Here is a 21300-nt window from a genome sequence, read left to right as displayed (position 1 = left end):
CATTTGACTTCTTTCTCCATTTTGGATGGTAAGAATAATGCTGAACAATCAACAAAGAGACAACCTACAGAATGGGAGAAATTATTTGCAAACTATAATATCTGATATGGTTAGACTTTGTGCCCCCACCCAAATCTCATCTCGAATATAATACCCAGTGTTGGGGGAGGGGCCTGTTGGGAGGTGATTGGATTATGGGGGCAGATTTTCCCCTTGCTGTTTGCGTGGTAGTGAGTAAGTTCTCAAGAGATCCGACGGTTTAAATGTGTGTGGCACTTCCCCCTTCTCTCTTTCTCTCTCTCCCTCCTGCTTTGCCATGGTAAGATGTGCTTGCTTCCCCTTCCCCTTCTGCCATGATCATAAGTTTCCTGAGGCCTCTCAGTCATGTTTCTGGTTAAGCCTGTGGAACTGTTAGTCAATTAAGCATCTTTTCTTCACACATGATGCAGTCTCAGGTAGTTTTTTATAGCAGTGCGAGACTGAACTATTATACTATCCATCTGAGAAGGGATTAATAACCAACATATGTAAGAAACTCAAACAACTAAAAGGCAAAAAACCCCAAATAATCCGATTTAAAAATGGGCAAAAGACCTGATTAGATGTTTCTCAAAAGAAGACATACAAATTGTCAACAGGTATGTGAAAAAATGTTTGACATCACTAATCATCAGGGAAATGCAAATGAAAGTCACAATGAGATATCACTTCACCCCAGTTAGAATGTCTTTAATCAAAAAGACAGAAAATAACAGATGCTTGCAAGGATGTGGAGAAACGGGGAACATTTGGACACTATTTGTGGCAATGTTAAGTAGCAGAACCACTGAAGAGAACAGTATGGAGGCTCATCAAAAAAACTGAAAATAGAGCTTCCATATGATCAAGCAATTCCATTGCTGAGTATATATCCAAAAGAAAGGAAATCAGTATATCAAAGACATATGTGCACCCTCATGTTTTTTGCAGCGCTAGTCACAATAGCGAAGATATGGAATTAATCTAAGTCTCCATCAATGGATAAATGAATAAAGAAAATGTAATAACACACAATGGAATATTATTCAGCCATGTAAAGAATGAAATCCTGTCATTTTTAGCAACATGGATGAAACTGGAGGTTGTTACGTTAAGTGAAATAAGCCAGGCACAGGAAACAAATATCAAATGTTCTCACTCATATGTGGGAGCTTAAAAAGCAGATATTATGGAGGTAGAGAGTAGAATGGTGCTTATCAGTGGTTGGGAAGGGTAGAGGGAAGGAGGAGGTAAAGAGGAGTTGATTGGTGGATACAAAAATACAGTTAAATAGAAGGAATAAGTTCTAGTGTTCAATAACACAGTAGGGTGATCATAGTTAACAATAATTTTTGTATATTGCAAAATAGCTAGAAGAAAAGAATTGCAATGATTTCAACACAAAGAAAAGATAAATGTTTGAGGTGATGGATATCCTAATTACTCTGATTTGATCATTACACGTTGTATGCATGTAACAAAATATCATGTGCCCCATAAATATGTACAAATATTATGTATCAATAAAAAAGAACAATGCTGCTACGAACATTGATACACCAGTCTTTGTGTGTTCATATGTTTCATTTCTTTTGGGTAGACACTTAGGAGTGGAATTGTTGGATCACATGGTAACTCTGTGTTTAATATTTTGATAAACTGTCACACTATTGAAAATTCATTTGATTCTTTTCTTAAGTTTAGATAGTTGCAAAAGATGTAATTTCCAATTTTATTTTATTATTTTATTTTATTTTGAGACAGAGTCTGGCTCTGTTGCCCAGGCTGGAGTGCAGCGGTGTGATCATGGTTCACTCCAACCTCCACTTCCTGAGCTCAGGTGATCCCTCCTGCCTCAGCCTCCTGAGTAGCTGGGACTACAGGTGTGTACCACTACGCCCGGCTAATTTTTGTATTTGTTGGTTGGTGGAGGTGGGGTTTCACTATGTTGTCCAGGCTGGTCTCAAGTTCCTGGGCTCAAATGATCTGCTCGCCTTGGACTCTCAAAGTGCTGGCATTACAGGCATGGGCCACCATACCTGGCTCCAGTGTATTTTAAGTATAGGTATTCTAAAATAAAATTGTGAAATTAGGCTTGGTATGGTGGCTCATGTCTGTAATCCCAACACTGGGAAGCTGAGGCAGTAGGATTGCTTGAGGCCAGCAGTTTGAGACCAGCCTGGGCAATATAGTGAGACCACTGTCTCTACAAAAAATAGAAATCTTAGTCAGGCATGGTGGTGCATGCCTATAGTCCCAGCTACTTGGGAGGCTGAGGTGGGAGGATCCCTTAAGTCCAGGAGTTTGCGGTTACAGTGAACTATGATCATGCTACTGCATTTCAGCCTGGGTGACAGAGAGCCCATCTCGAAAAATGGGAAATTACCCTTTTCGACATATCAGATGGAACCTAAATATAATACCAACATTTACCTATCATCATCCAATTGACATATGCATGAATAAGCTCTTCTTCAGCCTTCACCAATTTTATGCTTCCTTTTTCTCCTTGAACTCTTATTTCTACTACTCTTCCCTACATTGTTTTACCTTTAATATATTTTACGTTTGCAAATCTTTTGTGCAAAACAGGACCTTATAAGTTTTATTAAGCAATTATTAAAATAAAAATAAACTTTTCTTTTTTTCTAGATATGCCCACATACACATGTACTATAAAATTACTGAGAAACATAGTTTACAAAAATAAGTATGTAAGCATACAAGTACACAAACAAATATATAAGTATACAGGAATACAAGTTTTATATTAAGTTATAGCAATGTCACTCAATATTTGAAATGTTTCCAAATTTTAAACCAAAAAGCACATGTAGACCTATTATAAAATGTATGTATTTATTTACTTTTATTTATTTATTTTAGAGACAGAGTGTTACTGTTACCCAGGTTGCAATACAGTCGCACAAGCATAGCTCACTGCAGCTTCAAACTCTTGGGCTCAATCCATTCTCTTCCCTCAGCCTACTGAGTAGCTGAGACTATAGGCACACAGCAACATTAGGCTGTTATTTTTTTTTTTTTTCTTCTGTAAAGATGGGGTCTTGCTATATTGCCGAGGCTGGTCACAAACTCCTGATCTCAAGTGATTTACCTGCCTAAGCCTCCCAAAGTACTGGGATTACAGGCATGAGCCACCATGCCCAGTCCTGTAGAAATACTTTCATGATCAGAGGATTAACTGATTAAATACTCCTTTGAATTTGTTAAAAGCTGAGAATTGGGAAGCACTTAGCTTGCATAGGAATTTCTCTCTAGCTGATTAAAGTAAGTTACTCCATTTCTGGGAAATACACAAGAAGAGGCTTTACCAAGTCTTATAAATGACCCTTAGTTATACCTAGTTATTTTTTTCTCTTAAAGATACTTTATTTAACCCGTTAGACTTAAAACAATTGGAATAAGAATACTTTTAATTTCAATGCATCTTTATCAATGCAGTATTACAAAATTATTTTCTTATGTGACTTAAATGCATTTTTGTCAAAATCTTACTGTTGAATATTTGCCTCATTCACTTTAGGGTAGAGGTGGGAAGGAGAATATGTGTAAGTTTGAAAACAGATTGATTTTACAAAAAACTACATATGTCGATGGGAGATCTAGAAATAGATTCCCTTTGTACTATCTACGCCTGTGAACCCCTTAGAAAGACCTCCAGTCTCCCCAGGGGAACATATAGCCCAGTTTAAAGACAGTTGCTCTTGGTTAATGGCAGAACTAGGTCTAGAATGGACACCTCAACGTCAAATCCAGTACCATTTCTACCCTCCATGCTATTCCCAAAACTATATAGACTTTCACAATTATACACAGAGCAACACGACATCCATAACATTTAGTTGTCAGGAAAAGATGCTGTGCATTTGGCTGGCTTCAGTGACGCTTTTTCTTTTTTGAAGTGAGAGCAGGCTCATCACTCAACCTGTAGGACGTGTCACCATAGTAACACCTAGAGATTGTTGGCGTGTCCTCTCTCTAAACCTCAGGTTCCACCGTCTGCTAATCCCTGGACTTTGGGGACCAATTTATAGGTTACTTTCTTCAAAGGGAAATCAGCAACACACACATTTTAGGAAGAGATAAAGAACCAAAGACTTAGAGAGTAGGGATTGGGAGATAGACTATTCAATTCCTCATGCTTGGGTTTGAGTCTTAGATGAGAAGGGTGAATGGATATGAATACGTGCTCCTTTCTATACTTAATCTGAAAGCAAGAGTAAGAGAAGCATCTGCTTTTCTCCCCTTTCATTCATAATGAACCCATGAAAAGAAAAAAAAATGGAAGAAGGAAAGTGAATATTGTTGTGTTACGTGAATGGAAACCAATTCAACTGATTAATATTCAGCTGTTTATTACTTAGCCTAACTCTGTAGGAAAGATGAGTTCAATGCAAATAAGCAAATATATGTTCTCCAAAGCTTCAGTTAGTAGCTCTCTTTCTTTCCTCAAAAATCTCATTCTGCTGGTTCTTGCTCATAATTTGCCTTTTTGACTCATCTCCAAACTAAGATATTAGCAAGTCTTGGTTTGGGGACAAATGCTATGCTTTTAAGCTCTCATTCATGATCACTGCAGGATGGGAATACTCCTTGGCCCTAGCTTGTTCAGTACTTTAAACCTTTTTAGTCCTTTTGAATCAGAGACTCTCAGCTTGGCAGACGACCAGAGGGGCCATCTAGGGCCAAGGCCAGCTCAGAGGTGAAGCACTATTTTTTTTTTTTCCTTCTAAAACGCTCTTGCCTCATGCTTGGAGCAGTTCCTTTCACCTTTGGACAGCTCTGAATGTTACATGCAACTGAGCCTTCTCTCCCTATAGCTTCCATCCATTTGTACACTGGAGAGTGTTAAAACAGAGCTATGGGCTTTACTTAAGTAATCTTTCTAAATTTCATTTTGGGAACTAATTTGGAGGGCAATTTTAAATTGGATAGCTTCTAAAGTAAGTATTAATCAGTGTAACGGGCAAAAACTGTTTCGGCCTGAGAAAGAAAAAAAACACTTTTCAAATTGAAATATCTAAGGCCTATTCAAAAGCACATCTGTTTTCCTAATGTAATTTGGTGGTGCAGTTTATTAGATTTGTAGGATGAAGTGATCCTGAAAGGTGCAGGGAATCTTTGTTAGTGTTTTTTTTTTTTTTTCTCTTCCAGATAATATAATAACAAAAGGAATTGCCAGTTAGCAATAAGGCATTGGACTTGTATCTGGAGAGAGACGCTGTAATGTAGTTTGGCTCTTATAAGTTATTTTAGTGATGGATGTCTATTTTTACAGGCTGCTAATAAAGCAGAGTGTGGACTTATTTGGCTTCTGTCTGTGCTGCTCTGCCCAAAAGATGATTATATGGATGAGTGATGTGATTTCAGCATTCTTGACTCTGATTATTGCAGTGGGGGTTTTTTTTTTTTGCATTAATGTTCAAATTTAAATTTTGTAGGAGAAATAAAAAAGATTGAGAGATCTTATTTGTATATCACATCTCAAGAATCTTGTACTTTGGTCATAGCAAAAAGTGTGAGAATTCAGCTGGATCTTCTCGCTGTGTGACTTTGAACAATATTCATTAACTCTCTGAATTTCCCTTTCCTCATTATAAAGTGAAAATAATGCTTACCTTAGTAGGGTTCTGTGAGGGCTTAATGACATAATATGGCAGAGTTCCTTTGGCATACTGTTAGTTGAAACCTTCATTATTACATCTTTGAAATGAACACGATTTTAATACCCAATTCATTGGGACTTTGTGATGATTAAATGAAATTATCCAAGTAAACGACTTCGCATGGTGCTTGACATAAAGATACTATTAATATTATTGCACATAATTATGCTTAATGAATGCAAATTCCCCTTTCCCTTATCCTCTTAACTTACAGGATTATGATTTCATTTTCCATCAATCCTCCTTAGGTTTAATTACCTGATATGTGGGTTATTCTGCCATTTTGCTTCTCCTCTTTCTATTTCCTACTCCCTATGGCCTTTTCCTGGCTGCCCAGCACCTTGCTGGAGTATGTAAGAGTTGAAAATGAGCTTGAATGAATGCCTGTCAATGTACAGATTATTTTTTCCCAAGATACAGGGTCTTGCTCTGTTGCCCAGGATGGAGTGCAGTGGCACATTCATAGCTCACTGCAGCCTCAAACTCCTGAGCTCAAGCAATCCTCCTACCTTCAGAGTAGACAGGAGTAAGGCACAAGTGCCACCATGCCTGGCTTTTGTACAGAATTTCTTTGGCCAAACGTCAGGTGGGGAAAGATACCCCAAAATAAAGCCTTAGTGTTCTCCCTTGATTTAAATATATCAAGGATTAGTTGACTGACATATGAATTGTAGCTTAGTCAATCATACGATGGAAGTAGAGGCCTTTGCTTTAGGTATGGCAGACTCGAAGTCTGTGAGGAATATTCTGCTTCCAGCCCCATCGCTATTCCTGCTTCTTCTCTGACTGTCCACTTCATCCTGGAAGTGTTGAGTCTCCTTTTTCCCTTGTTGCCCCATGCTCACTGCTCAAGGTCCTCAAGATTTCCCCTCTTTTTTTTTTTCTCAAAACTATTATCAGCCTCATAGTCAATCTTAGATAGAAAGCTTACATATGTCAGCTTTAGCCCTTACCTTTTCCACTGATATTGGCATATTAACAGTGATTGAAGATAAAGAGATGAAGCTCTGATTAGGTAGTTACGCATCAAGTATCCAATCAGAAAGTGAGCAGCAACTGGGACTTCCCTGTCTTTCTGGAATTGTACCATGAAAGGATCCAAAAAAAGGATTTACCGTGTACATGTACTTATAAAACTGAAAGATTTAGGGGGAAATTCCCAGTGAATTTGATGACACGAAAGCTGGATTATAGTTGTGGCTCCATTGCTCATAGGAGATATGGTTTGGGGTGCATCCCTTACTTCTCCAGCCCTCTCACCATCCTCATGTATCCTGTGAGGATGGTGACATCTGCAAGATTTGCAGAAGCCTCAAAGGATTGCTACAGGAAACCAGTGATACAACTCATAAATGCTTGGGAAACCTCAAAACCCCATTTAAATATCACGACATCATCTCTGTTATGTGAGGATGCCATGGGAATCACATGGAAAAGAAATTTAAGTGTGAAAGTGAAAGTGAAAAACCAAAGCTCATTTCTGGACATCAATGCCTCTGCTTCCCTAGAAATTTCTGCTCTGTTCAGAAGTCGTGCCCAATGGCTGCAGTGCAGGGTATAGAAAGAAGATAATGTACTTTACAGAAGGATAACCAAAGCCGTCAAAGGTTAAGGCCTGACAAAGAAGCAAGTGCAGGTCTTGACTGGAAGACATTTAAACACTTTCCAATCCCAAGAGTCCATGACACAGCGTATAAAGCACATTGCTGATGTATTAAGTTAAAAAAAATTGGCAATTGGCATATTTATTCATTATCAAACTTTACCTAAAGTTGAAAGATTTAAAATGATTTCAGCAGGTTTGAAAAATGGACTGGAAGTATTTATATTAAAGATTACATTTAAAGAAAATAAAGGAAAGTTATATTTTAGGTTTCTTAGAAAGCCACAGTATAAATCATTTTCAATGTTTAATAAAAGTCAATGCAAATTCAATATGAGGCAGCAATGTAAGATTGCTAAACATTTTTAATACATGATGAGGATGAACTAATAGAAATATTAATGTGGTAACTACTCATCTTGAGAGCAAAAATAAGAACATCCACTTCATAGAGCAGCTGTGAGAATTAAATACAATACCTTCAAAGCATCTGGCATAGTAACCAGCCATAGACGCAGCAATGTTGATTCAAGCCCACAGTCGCTGCTCCCTTTTCTAAAATCACAGCAGTTATTGCTTGTACTATTTTCTTCTTCCTTCTGACATCTCCTAGATTTCTTTTATTATTTAACTTTTGCATAGTTCTTTCAAATTCCATGTGCATTTTTTTCTGCTTAGCTATTTTAACATGATTTGTTATATATTTATATTTATAAATTTTTAAATTATATTTATTTTGATAATGATATGTAATCTACAAATGTGTATATACACATTCGGTTTCATTTTCTTCTTTTGATGTAAAATTTACATTTAATAAAATGCACAAATCTTGGTACATCCTATGCATCTTGACAAATTGATACATCTGCACAATTCAAACTTCTCAAGACACACAAACATACCACCACCCCAGAAAGTTCCCTTGTGCCTCCTCCCAGTCATTCCCTACTCCACACTCCCTGAGGAAAACACTGTTCTGATATTTTTTCCACCATACATTAGTTTGCCTGTCCTAGAATTTTATATAAATGTAATTATATAACATGTACACTTTATCTAAGGCTTCTTTCACTCAGTATCAGTACATTGTTTTTGAAATTTATCCATGTTGTATGTAGTAATAGTTGGTTTCTTTTTATTGTATTCAGATATTTTTCAAGGCCTTCAAAGACTGGGACTGGGCTAAAACTCCCTGCATCTCCCATGACACTTGTACAGGATCCTGTACCTTGTAAGTGTTCAGTCAACATTTGGTGAGTCAATGGATGAATGAACATTTGAGTTATATAATCAATCAATAAGCCATTTAGACATGATCAAGTTTTGCTTTTCTTATTCAGACAGTCTTTTTCATGTTCAACTTACCATACACCGGCGTTAACATATCCTGGCTTCAGAAGCCTGCCTGCTTTACTGTAGGAATCCAGGGATCCGCCCATACGCAATTCTGCAGCCTTTGCTGCATTCATGCAGCAGTGAAATACTGGCGAGAAACTGAACTCCTGCCCTGGACAGCATCCAGTGTGGCTGTGAAAGAGCCAACCTCGGGGCTTTGTCTCTTGCAGACAGAAATGCTTATCCTCTATCTTTGCAAACATTAAAGCTCACATTCCTCCCATTGATTTATCAAACCACTGTAAAGGTCAGCAAAGAAATTCAAGTGCCCAAATTGTAGAAGCAGCATGTATTTCCTTGCAGTTGGGAAAGCATAACTGAACAAACAGGGTTAGTACTGTCGGCTCTAACTGATATCCCTGTGACCTGCCTGAAGTGGCCGTCCCCAGTGTAACCCTCTTACCTCTGAGTCTGGTGACTACGATTAAGGACAAGGCATAGTAGAGCACGCCTCTGGGAAGAAAACACATTACCTCGGCTAGTTTTCTGGAGTGAGCGTTTAGGGGTTTGAACCTATCACCATCATTTCTGCTTGGACAGCGGTGAGTTCCCATCATTTCTCATGCTGCACGTGTTCTAAATATAAACGTGCTTTCCATCCTTAATCTATTCAAATGACATTCTCATTCCTGCTGCAATCTAAATTTTATATAGCCACATAGCACACTTGATGATGTATCACTTCAAAACGTGCTGCTGTAAAATAGGCATACTTGATATTAAAATGGGAAAAGAATATATTTCAAACAAATATATTTCCCAAGAGATGAAGGAGATCCATGCATAATTCCTGTGGTGAGCTAAATATAAAAAAGAAATAAACTGGCTACAAGAAACAGAGATGAAAGATCTTTGCGGTTTCAACAAGCTATATATTTCTATTGACTTTATTCATACTGCTTTTGAGAAAGTTAAAGACTTGCAGAAAGCATTATAAACTCCAATAATGAGGTGTTCAGTGCCAGCATTTTTTTTTTTTATTCCTTAGAGCAATTTTTAAGGTCACATTTCCAAAGAAAACCCATTTACAAGCGTGGAAAATGAAGATACTGTAATTAGAAAAAAAATGTGGAAGTCATGGTGTCGCTATTTTAAAGAGTTAGGTCAGCTAATTTGCATTTCAGCTTATTAATTCCTGAAAGGGTGTTTTGTAAATTGATGTTTAGAGTTGTATCTAAAATGTTACAATGCCAGTTATGTGTCATGTTCCACTGGCCGCACCCATTTTATTTTACATTGGGATATCTGAGAAACCTACAACAATCATGTAGTTTTTGCTGCCACTAGCTGCCCAAATGGAGCATGCTCATTAGTGGTTTCCTTATGGTGCAGAAGAGTGCAAATTGGTGTCCCCAAAGCAGGAGAGGTTTATTATATGCACGCTAAACTCTGCAGATGGCAGACTTCGCTTATCAAATTCCACAGAGACATAAGGAAGCAGTAAATGCCAATGGCTGCAGTTTGTGGAACGAGTAGAACCCTCAGTCTGGAAAGCAGGTAGAGCTTAGGTTTGAAGGAGCTGTGTGAGTTGGCAAATTACTTACTTCTCTGGGCCTCAGCTGTTTGCTCTGAATAATAGTAAACTTCCCCAGGTGATCTTGTCATTATTCAATACAAGATAGCAAATGCCTGTTATATAGTAGGTATCTTGCATGAGTTTATTTACTGGGTTTCCTTGCATCCACTTGCTGATGCCAGCTTTGGTGACGCTAATGTATCTACCTGGTGGTAAGATGGATGGAGACTCATCTACTGTTCTTTTTTTTTTTTTTGAGACAGAGTCTCGCTCTGTCACCCAGGCTGGAGTGCAATGGTGCGATCTCGGCTCACTGCAACCTCTGCCTCCTGGATTCAAGCAGTTCTCCTGCCTCAGCCTTCCAAGTAGCTGGGATTACAGGCATGTGCCACCAAGCCCGGCTAATTTTTTTGTATTTCTAGTAAAGACAGGGTTTCACCATATTGGCCAGGCTGGTCTCAAACTCCTGACCTTGTGATCCACCCGCCTCCACCTCCCAAAGTGCTGGGATTACAGGCATGAGCCACCGCGCCCCGCCGACTCATCTGCTATTCTATCCTAGGACTTCTGCCAGAGCTTATTGGTGGTAGGAGAACTTGGCTCTTTTGACCCCTGGACTGAGGCTTTTCATGGGCCCTACTCTATAGCTGACCTTTACAAAAACACATGCCAATATAGAACTTCCTGCTTCCCCAAACAGCTTTAGAATAATAAAATGAAAAGTCATCAGTTGCCAGGTCCCATCTATCTGAAGCTTTCAGACTCTGCTGGCACTGGAGAAGAAGTCAAGTGTTTTCAGTGCTTCTAAAAGAGTTATGCCTTATGGGTTTATTTTTTTAATTATTATTAATGTGAAGACATTTACTTTTTAACTAAATGAGCTGGGACAGTTCTTTGGAGGGTTACAGAAGTATTAGGGATAACCAGAGTGGTAGGAATTCTGTTAAAGTGGTCATCAACATACTTCTACATTTTTAATCTCCCAGGAGCACGTTTTGTTGACAGCCCTCAACCAAGTTCAGGTTTGCAGAGAATAAGTTTAAAGGGGAATAAATGCATAAGGGTGTGACAAGACTCAAAAGCCTCCTTCTAAAGAGACTGCAACTCTACTATAAACAGCACTAATCAGAAACACTTATGGCAAGGGAAAGAAAAAGTCAATATATGTATTCTTCCTAAATAGGTTTTCTAAAGTTGCTCACTTTGCTTTGCCACACAAAGCAATGCCATGTGGGGTTTTAGAGCAAAACGCTGGGAAGAAGATTCAAAAAGGAGGATGACTGGACAGAATATTAAAGAAGAGGCAGGCGCCTGGCAGAGGAAGGTTGGAGGTAGGGTAACCAAAACCCAGACCCAGGCTGTGTTCGGGAGTTCGGTAAAGCAAGGCTGTCATGGAGTATGAGGTGGCCAGGCCAGGAGCTATTAAAAAAGACCAGAGATTGACAAGCCTAAACGCGGTGGATCTGTCCCTTCCCCCACTCTGTGGGCCAGGTTCAGCAGAGGAAAAGGTCCCATTCTCACCCTTGGCTCCTGTATTCCTTTTTTCCAGCTACTCAGGGGACGGCAGGCAGCAGGTGCCCCAATGGTTTCTTCTCTCCGAAGCATCCCCCTGCAGCACCCGCCGCCCCTCTCCTTTCTGGGCAGCCTACTCTGCAGTCAAAGGCTTCAGGGAGGCGCCGTGGAAAAAAGAAAACAAAAGAAAGAGGAAAAAAGAAAAAAAAAAAAAAAAAAAAAAAACAACGCTGATGGACTTAAGATCTGAGGGTGACCTGAAACTCCTGGGAAAGAGAGCTGGCACAAAGCAAATGCATTCATAAATACCTGAGAGTGTGTTTTATGCAGACTCACACACACTGAGTGTGAAACAAGGTGGTTTGCAGGGAGCAGATTAACAAAACAATCCATTCTGCCACACTTCATCTACATATGGGTAATTGGGAGGAGACGACTCTATGGCTTATTTAGGTCCTTGCTCCACCCTCCGCCCCCACAGAAACCTATTCCACTCTTGAATTTGATGAGTGAAAAGACCAAGGATAGGTAGGCTATGAAAAGTCAACAGAGTAAGTAACCTATCAAGTCTGCCAGGGACAAACAATATTCAGGACAGCCTCATGACCTTAGGCTTGAAGTCTAGAATATTTGGACATGGATGGTCCTCTGAGATCACTTAGTCTTGATAGATTTAAACTACTAATCTCAATATTTCTGAATTTGCATTATTTGCGACAACAGACATTGCTTAGAAACCCAAGGAAAGTTATGTGCTGCAGTCTTTCTATCATGAGAACGGTGGGCTATCACAATCAAAGGTTTTTTGTGGGGGGGGGGGTCAGAAAGGGCCTCTGAGGATAAGCCTCCCCCCATCCTTTCCTCAGGAGAGGAGTGAAATGTCTCCAGAAGCAACTGCACCGCTGCAAATACTTCACCTTCCGAGTATCACAGGGGAAGCCATTCCGGCTTCTCTATTTGAAAACAGTTACCATATTTCCCCTCAGTTTGCCTCTTTAAAAAAAACATAAGTTGCACATCAAATGCTGCGATATACAAATAAAACAAAAACTAAATGCTTGCTCAGATAAATCTTAGGTGTTTCCCGTAAATCTCTGCAATCCCTCCATGAAACCTGGGGGACTCCTAACATCATGCGTGTGAAAATGCCCTGCAAACCGCATGGCTGTATCCACGTGCGCTACGGCGTGTGCCAGTTTCAGGTATCTAGGTGCTTCCTGAAGGAAATCCATGCAATCCTGACTGCATCTGTTTTCGGGTTATTTCAGTGTATCGGGGAAGAATCACGCGGCTATAGCTATTTTCTATCTGTTCCTGAAGAAGCCTGGGTGCAGAGCTCTCCTCCCCTGAGACCACACCCGGCGCTCAGGGCCGGCCGCAGCGGCTTCCCTGAAAATCAGCCACTTGCAAGGCTTGTCGAAATCATCAAGTTGTGAGCTATACATGTGTAAAAAGAGGGACGCTGACTTTAAACGTGCTGCGGTTGGTGGAAGCAAGCAGGAATTTAGCTTGGTGAGGATCCAGGCACCTTGAAGCTCCCCGCCGCGGAGCGCGCGGCTGCCTCAGCAAGTCAGTCTCGGTGTTAGCTTCCAACTCTTTCTCTGCCCTCCGCCACCCACACACTGCAACACGTTAAAAGCATCCGCGGCTTCATTCCCAGTTAAGAAATGTGAAAATCTAGAAACACCAACAGGCGGATTAACTGCTCTAAAGGTTTAGAAATACTAAACCAACACCTGCAGTAGTGCCGCAGTTTCACGAGTGTATGTGTGTGCGCGCGCGCGCACTCCCGCGCACATTCCCTATGTGTTGAGAAGCAGCGCATTAAAGAAAAAGAAAAATAATCAGGAGAAAGAAAATGAATTGCAGAAAGTGCCAGAAAACTGGAAAGAAATTAAAACTTCTCCATACATACTGCATAGACACAACCTAGCCTATTTATTTGTATCTAAAATCCCCTAGCGGCACTATCACCATATACACCAAGGGGAATAATTAAGGAGGTCCCTGGTGGGAAAAGGGAGAGTTGAGGGGACAGGGTGTGTGCGAGGTGCCGGGATACCGAAAACTCGGGTGTCAAAAGAAGCTGTTTTGGGGACACTAAAGGATCCAAGTGTCACGGGGTGTGGGCGATGTAGGACAGGAGGGGCTGCGTGGGTGGGTACAGAAGGGAAATGAGTAAGGGGGCATGGTATCTCTGAGAAAATCAGGGGCCTCTGAGCAAAGTGGAAAGGACGAGTGCCGCAGCTACCCGGGCCGTAGCTCGCCCCCGCCTTCCCTTTTGCGCAGAATCCTCGCCTTGGTTGCAGCAGCGCGCTGCCCCCACTGGCCGGCGCGCGGTGATCGATCGCAGGCTGCGTCAGGAGCCTCCCGGCGTATAAATAAGGGTGGCAGGACGGCGCCTAGCCGCACACAGCCATCCATCCTCCCACTTCCCTCTCTCCCCTGTCCTCTCTCTCCGGGCTCCCACCGCCGCCGCGGGCTGGGGAGCCACCGGCCGCCACCATGAGTTCCTTCAGCTACGAGCCGTACTACTCGACCTCCTACAAGCGGCGCTACGTGGAGACGCCCCGGGTGCACATCTCCAGCGTGCGCAGCGGCTACAGCACCGCACGCTCCGCTTACTCCAGCTACTCGGCGCCGGTGTCTTCCTCGCTGTCCGTGCGCCGCAGCTACTCGTCCAGCTCCGGATCGTTGATGCCCAGCCTGGAGAACCTCGACCTGAGCCAGGTAGCCGCCATCAGCAACGACCTCAAGTCGATCCGCACGCAGGAGAAGGCGCAGCTCCAGGACCTCAATGACCGCTTCGCCAGCTTCATCGAGCGCGTACACGAGCTGGAGCAGCAGAACAAGGTCCTGGAAGCCGAGCTGCTGGTGCTGCGCCAGAAGCACTCCGAGCCATCCCGCTTCCGGGCGCTGTACGAGCAGGAGATCCGCGACCTGCGCCTGGCGGCGGAAGATGCTACCAACGAGAAGCAGGCGCTCCAGGGCGAGCGCGAAGGGCTGGAGGAGACCCTGCGCAACCTGCAGGCACGCTATGAAGAGGAGGTGCTGAGCCGCGAGGACGCCGAGGGCCGGCTGATGGAAGCGCGCAAAGGCGCCGACGAGGCGGCGCTAGCTCGCGCCGAGCTCGAAAAGCGCATCGACAGCTTGATGGACGAAATCGCTTTTCTGAAGAAAGTGCACGAAGAGGAGATCGCCGAGCTGCAGGCGCAGATCCAGTACGCGCAGATCTCCGTGGAGATGGACGTGTCCAAGCCCGACCTCTCCGCTGCGCTCAAGGACATCCGCGCGCAGTACGAGAAGCTGGCCGCCAAGAACATGCAGAATGCTGAGGAGTGGTTCAAGAGCCGCTTCACCGTGCTGACCGAGAGCGCCGCCAAGAACACTGACGCCGTGCGCGCCGCCAAGGACGAGGTGTCCGAGAGCCGTCGTCTGCTCAAGGCCAAGACCCTGGAGATCGAAGCATGCCGGGGCATGAACGAAGCGCTGGAGAAGCAGCTGCAGGAGCTGGAGGACAAGCAGAACGCCGACATCAGCGCTATGCAGGTGAGGCACCCGCCCGAAGCACAAGGGGCGGGGGGACTCGAGCAAGGGGGAGAGTTGGTGCGCCCAGAAAGTGGAGACCAGGGGTGGTGCGGCTGCATGCAGCTCTTAGGGATAGGGCTTGGCTCCTTGGCCACTGTGTGGGAGGGGTGGGGCACTTGGAGGGCGTCAGTGAGGGCGCAACTGTAGTCTGGGAGTGTGCTCTGTGCTCCTGCACCCGCGTTCCGCATTAAAGCTGCCCAGCCCCTGTTGGGTGGGGGAGGGGAAGACGTGGGAATTGGGCGTTGCCTCCGGCCTGCAGTGAGATCTGCTGTCTAACTGACCTGCATTAACTACAAGTTACTTTGCAGCAACTATGGGATCATCTGGTTAATAAATAGTAGAGTGAACAACTCTCAATTAATTCTGAAAGATTACTGTGACCAGCATGCTTTATGACTAGTTTTACCAACCACTCCCTTCCTTTATTTAGTAGGTAGACAGGAAAATAGTCAACATTGTTTTAGGTAGTTAACTAGTGATGTTCATAGTAAAGCATTTCTTTAAAAATTTTTTTTTTTAATGTGTAAAATCTTCTACAACATTTCTGTTTAAACATCTCCATCTTCTGGGGAGTAGAAAAAATAAATTTTTAAAAAGATGTCCATTTTGAAAGATCTCCATCTTCTGGGGAGTAGACATTTTTTCTTCTTTTGGGAGTAGAAATTTTTTTCTTCTTCTGGGAGTAGAAAAAATAATTTAGATACATAGGAAATATTTTAGAATTTTATTTATTTATTTATTTATTTTTTTACATCTGGCTATTTTCTTCTCCTATAAAGAAAGGCATTAGTTTCCTGGCATGTAACCTAGCTAAAGAACAGTTAATCAGTGAATGAGAAACACAGTTTTTCTATCAACTTACTTTGTTTGCAGGCATTTTATGATGATCATTAAACAGTATTAAGTAAAGAAATAGAAGAACAGAATTTTCTTCCATCTTTTTTTTCACCTCAGGCTTCATGAACTTGGGTATTTTAGGCAAGAAGGTTTTTAAAAAGATACAGGAAGTTATTCTAGGGGAGATTTTATCACCTTGTGTGCACCTTGATTTTAATCGAAACTAGGCCTTTGCAACTACACTACAGTAAAATAGAAGGGATTTATGCTTGGAATTTTTTTTTTTTTTAATTTTTGTCTTCAAACAGGACACGATCAACAAATTAGAAAATGAATTGAGGACCACAAAGAGTGAAATGGCACGATACCTAAAAGAATATCAAGACCTCCTCAATGTGAAGATGGCTTTGGATATTGAGATTGCAGCTTACAGGTGAAAACAGAGGGGCAAAGATAGCGCAGCCATTAAACCTTAGGAAGAAAATCAGATCCCATTTAAAGTTATGTTGGATCAGAAACCTTCAAGAATAGTCCTTTTGAAATAATGAAGTGTTAGTTTTTGGCTTCTTCCAAGAAGGTATTTAGATATATAAGAATTTAACCCTGTAATTAGGAGTCCTGTTTTTAGCTTCTCATTACATTTTAAATCTAATAGGATGATTTAATTTTTTTTTCTGGTCTCCATCAAAAAATCCCCAGGCATTAAGTTTTGATAAATCCCAGCCCTGCTCCTGCTTGCCTTTGTCTTTAGGGTGCTCAGAGCAAGTCGTGAAACACAGGTGTTTTTTAACCTCACCTTCCGTCTGCATCCCCAGGAAACTCTTGGAAGGTGAGGAGACCCGACTCAGTTTCACCAGCGTGGGAAGCATAACCAGTGGCTACTCCCAGAGCTCCCAGGTCTTTGGCCGATCTGCCTACGGTGGTTTACAGACCAGCTCCTATCTGATGTCCACTCGCTCCTTCCCGTCCTACTACACCAGCCATGTCCAAGAGGAGCAGATTGAAGTGGAGGAAACCATTGAGGCTGCCAAGGCTGAGGAAGCCAAGGATGAGCCCCCTTCTGAAGGAGAAGCCGAGGAGGAGGAGAAGGACAAGGAAGAGGCCGAGGAAGAGGAGGCAGCTGAAGAGGAAGAAGGTATGATAAGAAACAAACCCCTGCAACTTCAAGTGCAAACTGGGTGTGGAGATTTGTTAGGAGGTAGATAAGACAAATGAAGCCTTGCCATATATGATATTAGAATCATAAATAATTTTTCTGTTTGTTCAGCAAACTTTTCCTAAGGCACTTACTCTGAATGAGGTGATTGGTCAAAAATTTCCTTTTTTAATATAATCATTTAACACAGCAGGTTGGTGTCCTAAAGAACAAAAATAGATACCAGACACAAAATGAAAGAAATATTGAGGTTCAGTCTTAGAGAGGAGCAGAGTTTCCCATACCTAGGAGTGATCTCATTCAATTTAAATATGTGTTCAGTGGCAAATTATTCATGGCAAGCATCATCTGTTAACATGTGCTTTTGGAAGCTGGGAGGTTTTGGTGAGTATTCTGACAGTTGTGTTTGCAGATAAAAGCTTTGCAGACATGTTTTGACTGGACTTACCCTGGATTTGGATTTTGTACATTTTCTTTTTATGTTAAAGCTGCCAAGGAAGAGTCTGAAGAAGCAAAAGAAGAAGAAGAAGGAGGTGAAGGTGAAGAAGGAGAGGAAACCAAAGAAGCTGAAGAGGAGGAGAAGAAAGTTGAAGGTGCTGGGGAGGAACAAGCCGCTAAGAAGAAAGATTGAACCCCCATTTCCTTAATTATTTCAGGAATAATTCTCCCGAAATCACGTCAACCCCATCACCAACCAACCAACCAGTTGAGTTCCAGATCCTATGTGAATTAAAAAGTCAATATATGTATAATTCTGAGATGACTTAGGTTGGACATTCAATGTTGTGCTATGAATTTCCTCTTTATGCAGAGTATCTGTTTGCTTGCAGAGTGGCTTTCTGGCTTGCTGCCAGCCTGTGCATGGTCCACGCTTATGAGTTCAGGATCTACGGCAATGTGAATCATTCAGATGTTTACAATAAAAAAACACCACATGAGTAAATGAATTCGCTAATGTTAATGTTAAACTTCATGGAAAAATAGTCCTTTGAACCTTTGGTGGTTAGCAATTAAAGACCCTGAGTTATGTGCAATAAATAGTAAATAAAGTTATACCGAATGATGTATTTTTTGCTGTGGTTATTAATTAAAATACCTTAAAGATGGCACCAATATAAAGTATATACCAGTGGACTATTGACCTCCAATTTTTTAAAAAGTCAAAACTTTAACAATTACCAATGCTGTTTTTTTATTCCTTCATTGGAAATTCTGAGGGATACAGTTATGTTGTGATTACTCGTGAAATCTCTCCCCACAAAAATGTTACTGATAATAAACATGAGTAAATGAGAAAGTCTATAAATAACAATAGACTTTGCCTCATAACACGTGCTGTGTTAGGTTTTGGGATGGCTTTCTAGGGAGCAATTCTGAAATTATTTGACAGATATACCCTTTATGGTAAATAGGTCATTTCAGAGTCTGGAGTGCTAACCATTACACTATGGAACCAGGATAAATAGGTCATTTCAAACTGATATGTCATAATGCAATATGGATAGAATATGAATCCCATACATTCATCCCTATAACTGCATTTTAAAATATAGTCTAAATATCATGGGCAGAGGTTAAAACCTGACAACATGGTACAATAAGAAGGAATAATTTTTTATCTACATATAATTTCAGGAGAAGGGATTAAAACTAACAAAGGTTATTTGCCACTCCACTGCAAACATGTTGCCTGCAATCCTGAGCTCATGATTTAGTGTTTGTTAAGCGTAATTCTGTTGCCTCAAGTAAATAGCATTTGATGCCACACATTTTTAAACCTGTAAAAACTACAGACACAAGTAATGAAATTATGAGTCACTTAAGGGGGGAGGTAATATGCTTGTATGTTACATTGACATTGCTCTGCATGTCTCTATTGGGAAATATTTGGATTTCAATGATAGCTTGACTGGTTGGACATTGCATCAAATACACACCCCATCTGTCCTCTCTGTTCATTGTAAAGTTATGAATGCTCTTGCACTTGCATTTGATGTGGAATAAATATAGATGATATTACTGAGTATCTGCTATTCTGCCTTTGTTCTAAAACAATTGCTTTGTCAGCTAATTTCATTCAATATTTGTTTTTTAGACGATCTTTATAAGTTATGAATTTAAACTGAAACCAAAGTGGTCTCCATTTAAAGTTACTTAATCCCTTTGTACCACCTATTTCTAGTTAAATATAGGTTGCTGTGCAAATAGGTAAAGTTCTTCTTTGCCATGATGGGGATGGATTGGAACTATGAAGGCTCTCAGTGTGTTGGCTTCTGTAAAGATGAGGTGTCTCCTCAGAAACAAAGCTTTCCATATTTCTGCTTACCAGACCTGGGATGATGTACATGGCAAGTCTCAAACAGATGCAAGCTACATGCAAAAAGTAACTTTAGTCAAATGGAAATAACTGGATGCTTTGAGAATTACTTGGTTGAAGTAAGGAAACTGTACCATACTCTATCCTGTGTGCCATAATAAAATAGTAAAAAACCTACATTGAGTTTAAAGTCTTTTTTAACATTTCTCCAAATTTGGTACTGTAGTCAGTGCCACTTTTCCCTCTCCTCCCCCTGAACCTGCAGTTCTCTTTCAGTATTCCCTCTCCTAATGAATGACCCCCTCTCTATAATCATCTGATTCAATTAAACAGACTCCTTGAATAACATCCTACCTCTCCTCTACCCCTCTAGACTAACCTATCACCGAGTTATAGTGAGAACACCTCTATGTCTTAAATCCTTCCACATCTTTCAGTTGATACTGCCACCACTCTAACCCTTCTCCCAGGGCCTACTCTTGGTCTCCTTCAATTAGCATCCTATAGCAGGCTAATCTTTTAAAAAGCAAATTTTGATCATGGCATCCCCCTGAATAAAACCCTGTAATAGCTTCCTACTTTTAATATGAAAACCAAAATCTCAAATGTGATCTTCAAGGCCTGCCTGGCGCTGACCCCTGCCTGCTTCTCTAACCTCATCCCATCGTACACCCCTTTCCCTCCACTTCCAGTACTCCATTCACCCTGGTATTCTGTTCTCCCATCTGTCGCAGGATCTTTGGTGATTCCTCTTTCTGGAGCACTCATATTTTCTCTCCTTCCCTCAGCCTTGACCTGTCAGTTCCTACTGACCCTTCAGATTTAGGCCTAAGTGTCATTCCCTAAAGGAAGCCTCCCTTGACCTCTTCTAGTGGGTCAAATTCTTTGAAATACGTGCATAAGACTTTGTAGACTTTTAAATTCTTGTCATTGGCATCTATTTGTGTGATCGGTTGATGAATGTCTGCCTCCCCCATTACAGTGGGATCTTTATAAGTATTAGAATCAGATCTCTGTTGCTCATTAATTTAGCGCCAGTATCCAGCATAGTTCCTGCCATAGTAGAAGCACAATGAATATTTATTTAATTAGTGACTTTCTCCATCGATTAAAATGCCTTCAAGATGACTGGCAAGTCAAGAGTTAATAATAAGTCCCAGTCTAGTCCATACCTTCTTGTGGAAAGAGCAAAGAACCAAGAATCAAGCGTCCATCTTGGGTCCTCGCTTTGCACTATTATGGAACATTGGCCATCCCTGCCGAACCTCAGTTTGTTTATCTACACAAGGGTTCCGTGGTGGACATCTCAGATCCATTCTAGATTCATAATTCAAAGTCTCCTGAAATACCCTCACTGCTCTATTTTAGAAGTCCAGGCTAAAGGCTGAATGGAAAACACACATATGACACTCATGTCCTCACTAAAAATCCATCCCCTACAGGAAACTGCTAAACTTAGCGTGAAGTTTCATTGCTACCAATTTAATTGCTCAAATTGGTAAGCAATTAACTTGGTCACTTTTTTACCCATATGGAGATTCCAGTGCTGTTGGAGGGGTTACTGTGTCTCATGATGCTGTTCTAAGTACATTTTCTGTATTAACTCATTTCTTCCTTATATACAACGTTCTGAGTCCAGTATGATTATCATCCCCATTTTATTATTAT

At 41.3% G+C, this 21300-nt stretch overlaps 1 protein-coding gene across 1 annotated transcript; it reads left to right on the top strand.

The window, feature by feature from the left end:
- The first annotated feature begins 13869 nt into the window (after positions 1 to 13869).
- On the top strand, positions 13870 to 19809 carry NEFL (neurofilament light). The gene is made up of 4 exons (XM_023216750.2): positions 13870 to 15283; positions 16468 to 16592; positions 16975 to 17294; positions 17804 to 19809. The coding sequence occupies exons 1-4, from the start codon at positions 14240 to 14242 to the stop codon at positions 17944 to 17946; spliced, it is 1632 nt and encodes a 543-aa protein (XP_023072518.2). The 5' UTR covers positions 13870 to 14239; the 3' UTR covers positions 17947 to 19809.
- The last annotated feature ends 1491 nt before the right edge of the window (positions 19810 to 21300 follow it).

This window comes from Piliocolobus tephrosceles, chromosome 7 (assembly GCF_002776525.5).
Source record: "Piliocolobus tephrosceles isolate RC106 chromosome 7, ASM277652v3, whole genome shotgun sequence".
In the NCBI taxonomy this organism is placed as follows: Eukaryota; Metazoa; Chordata; class Mammalia; order Primates; family Cercopithecidae; genus Piliocolobus; species Piliocolobus tephrosceles.
Note: the sequence above shows the minus strand (reverse complement) of the source record. Positions and strands in the feature narration are given on the sequence as shown.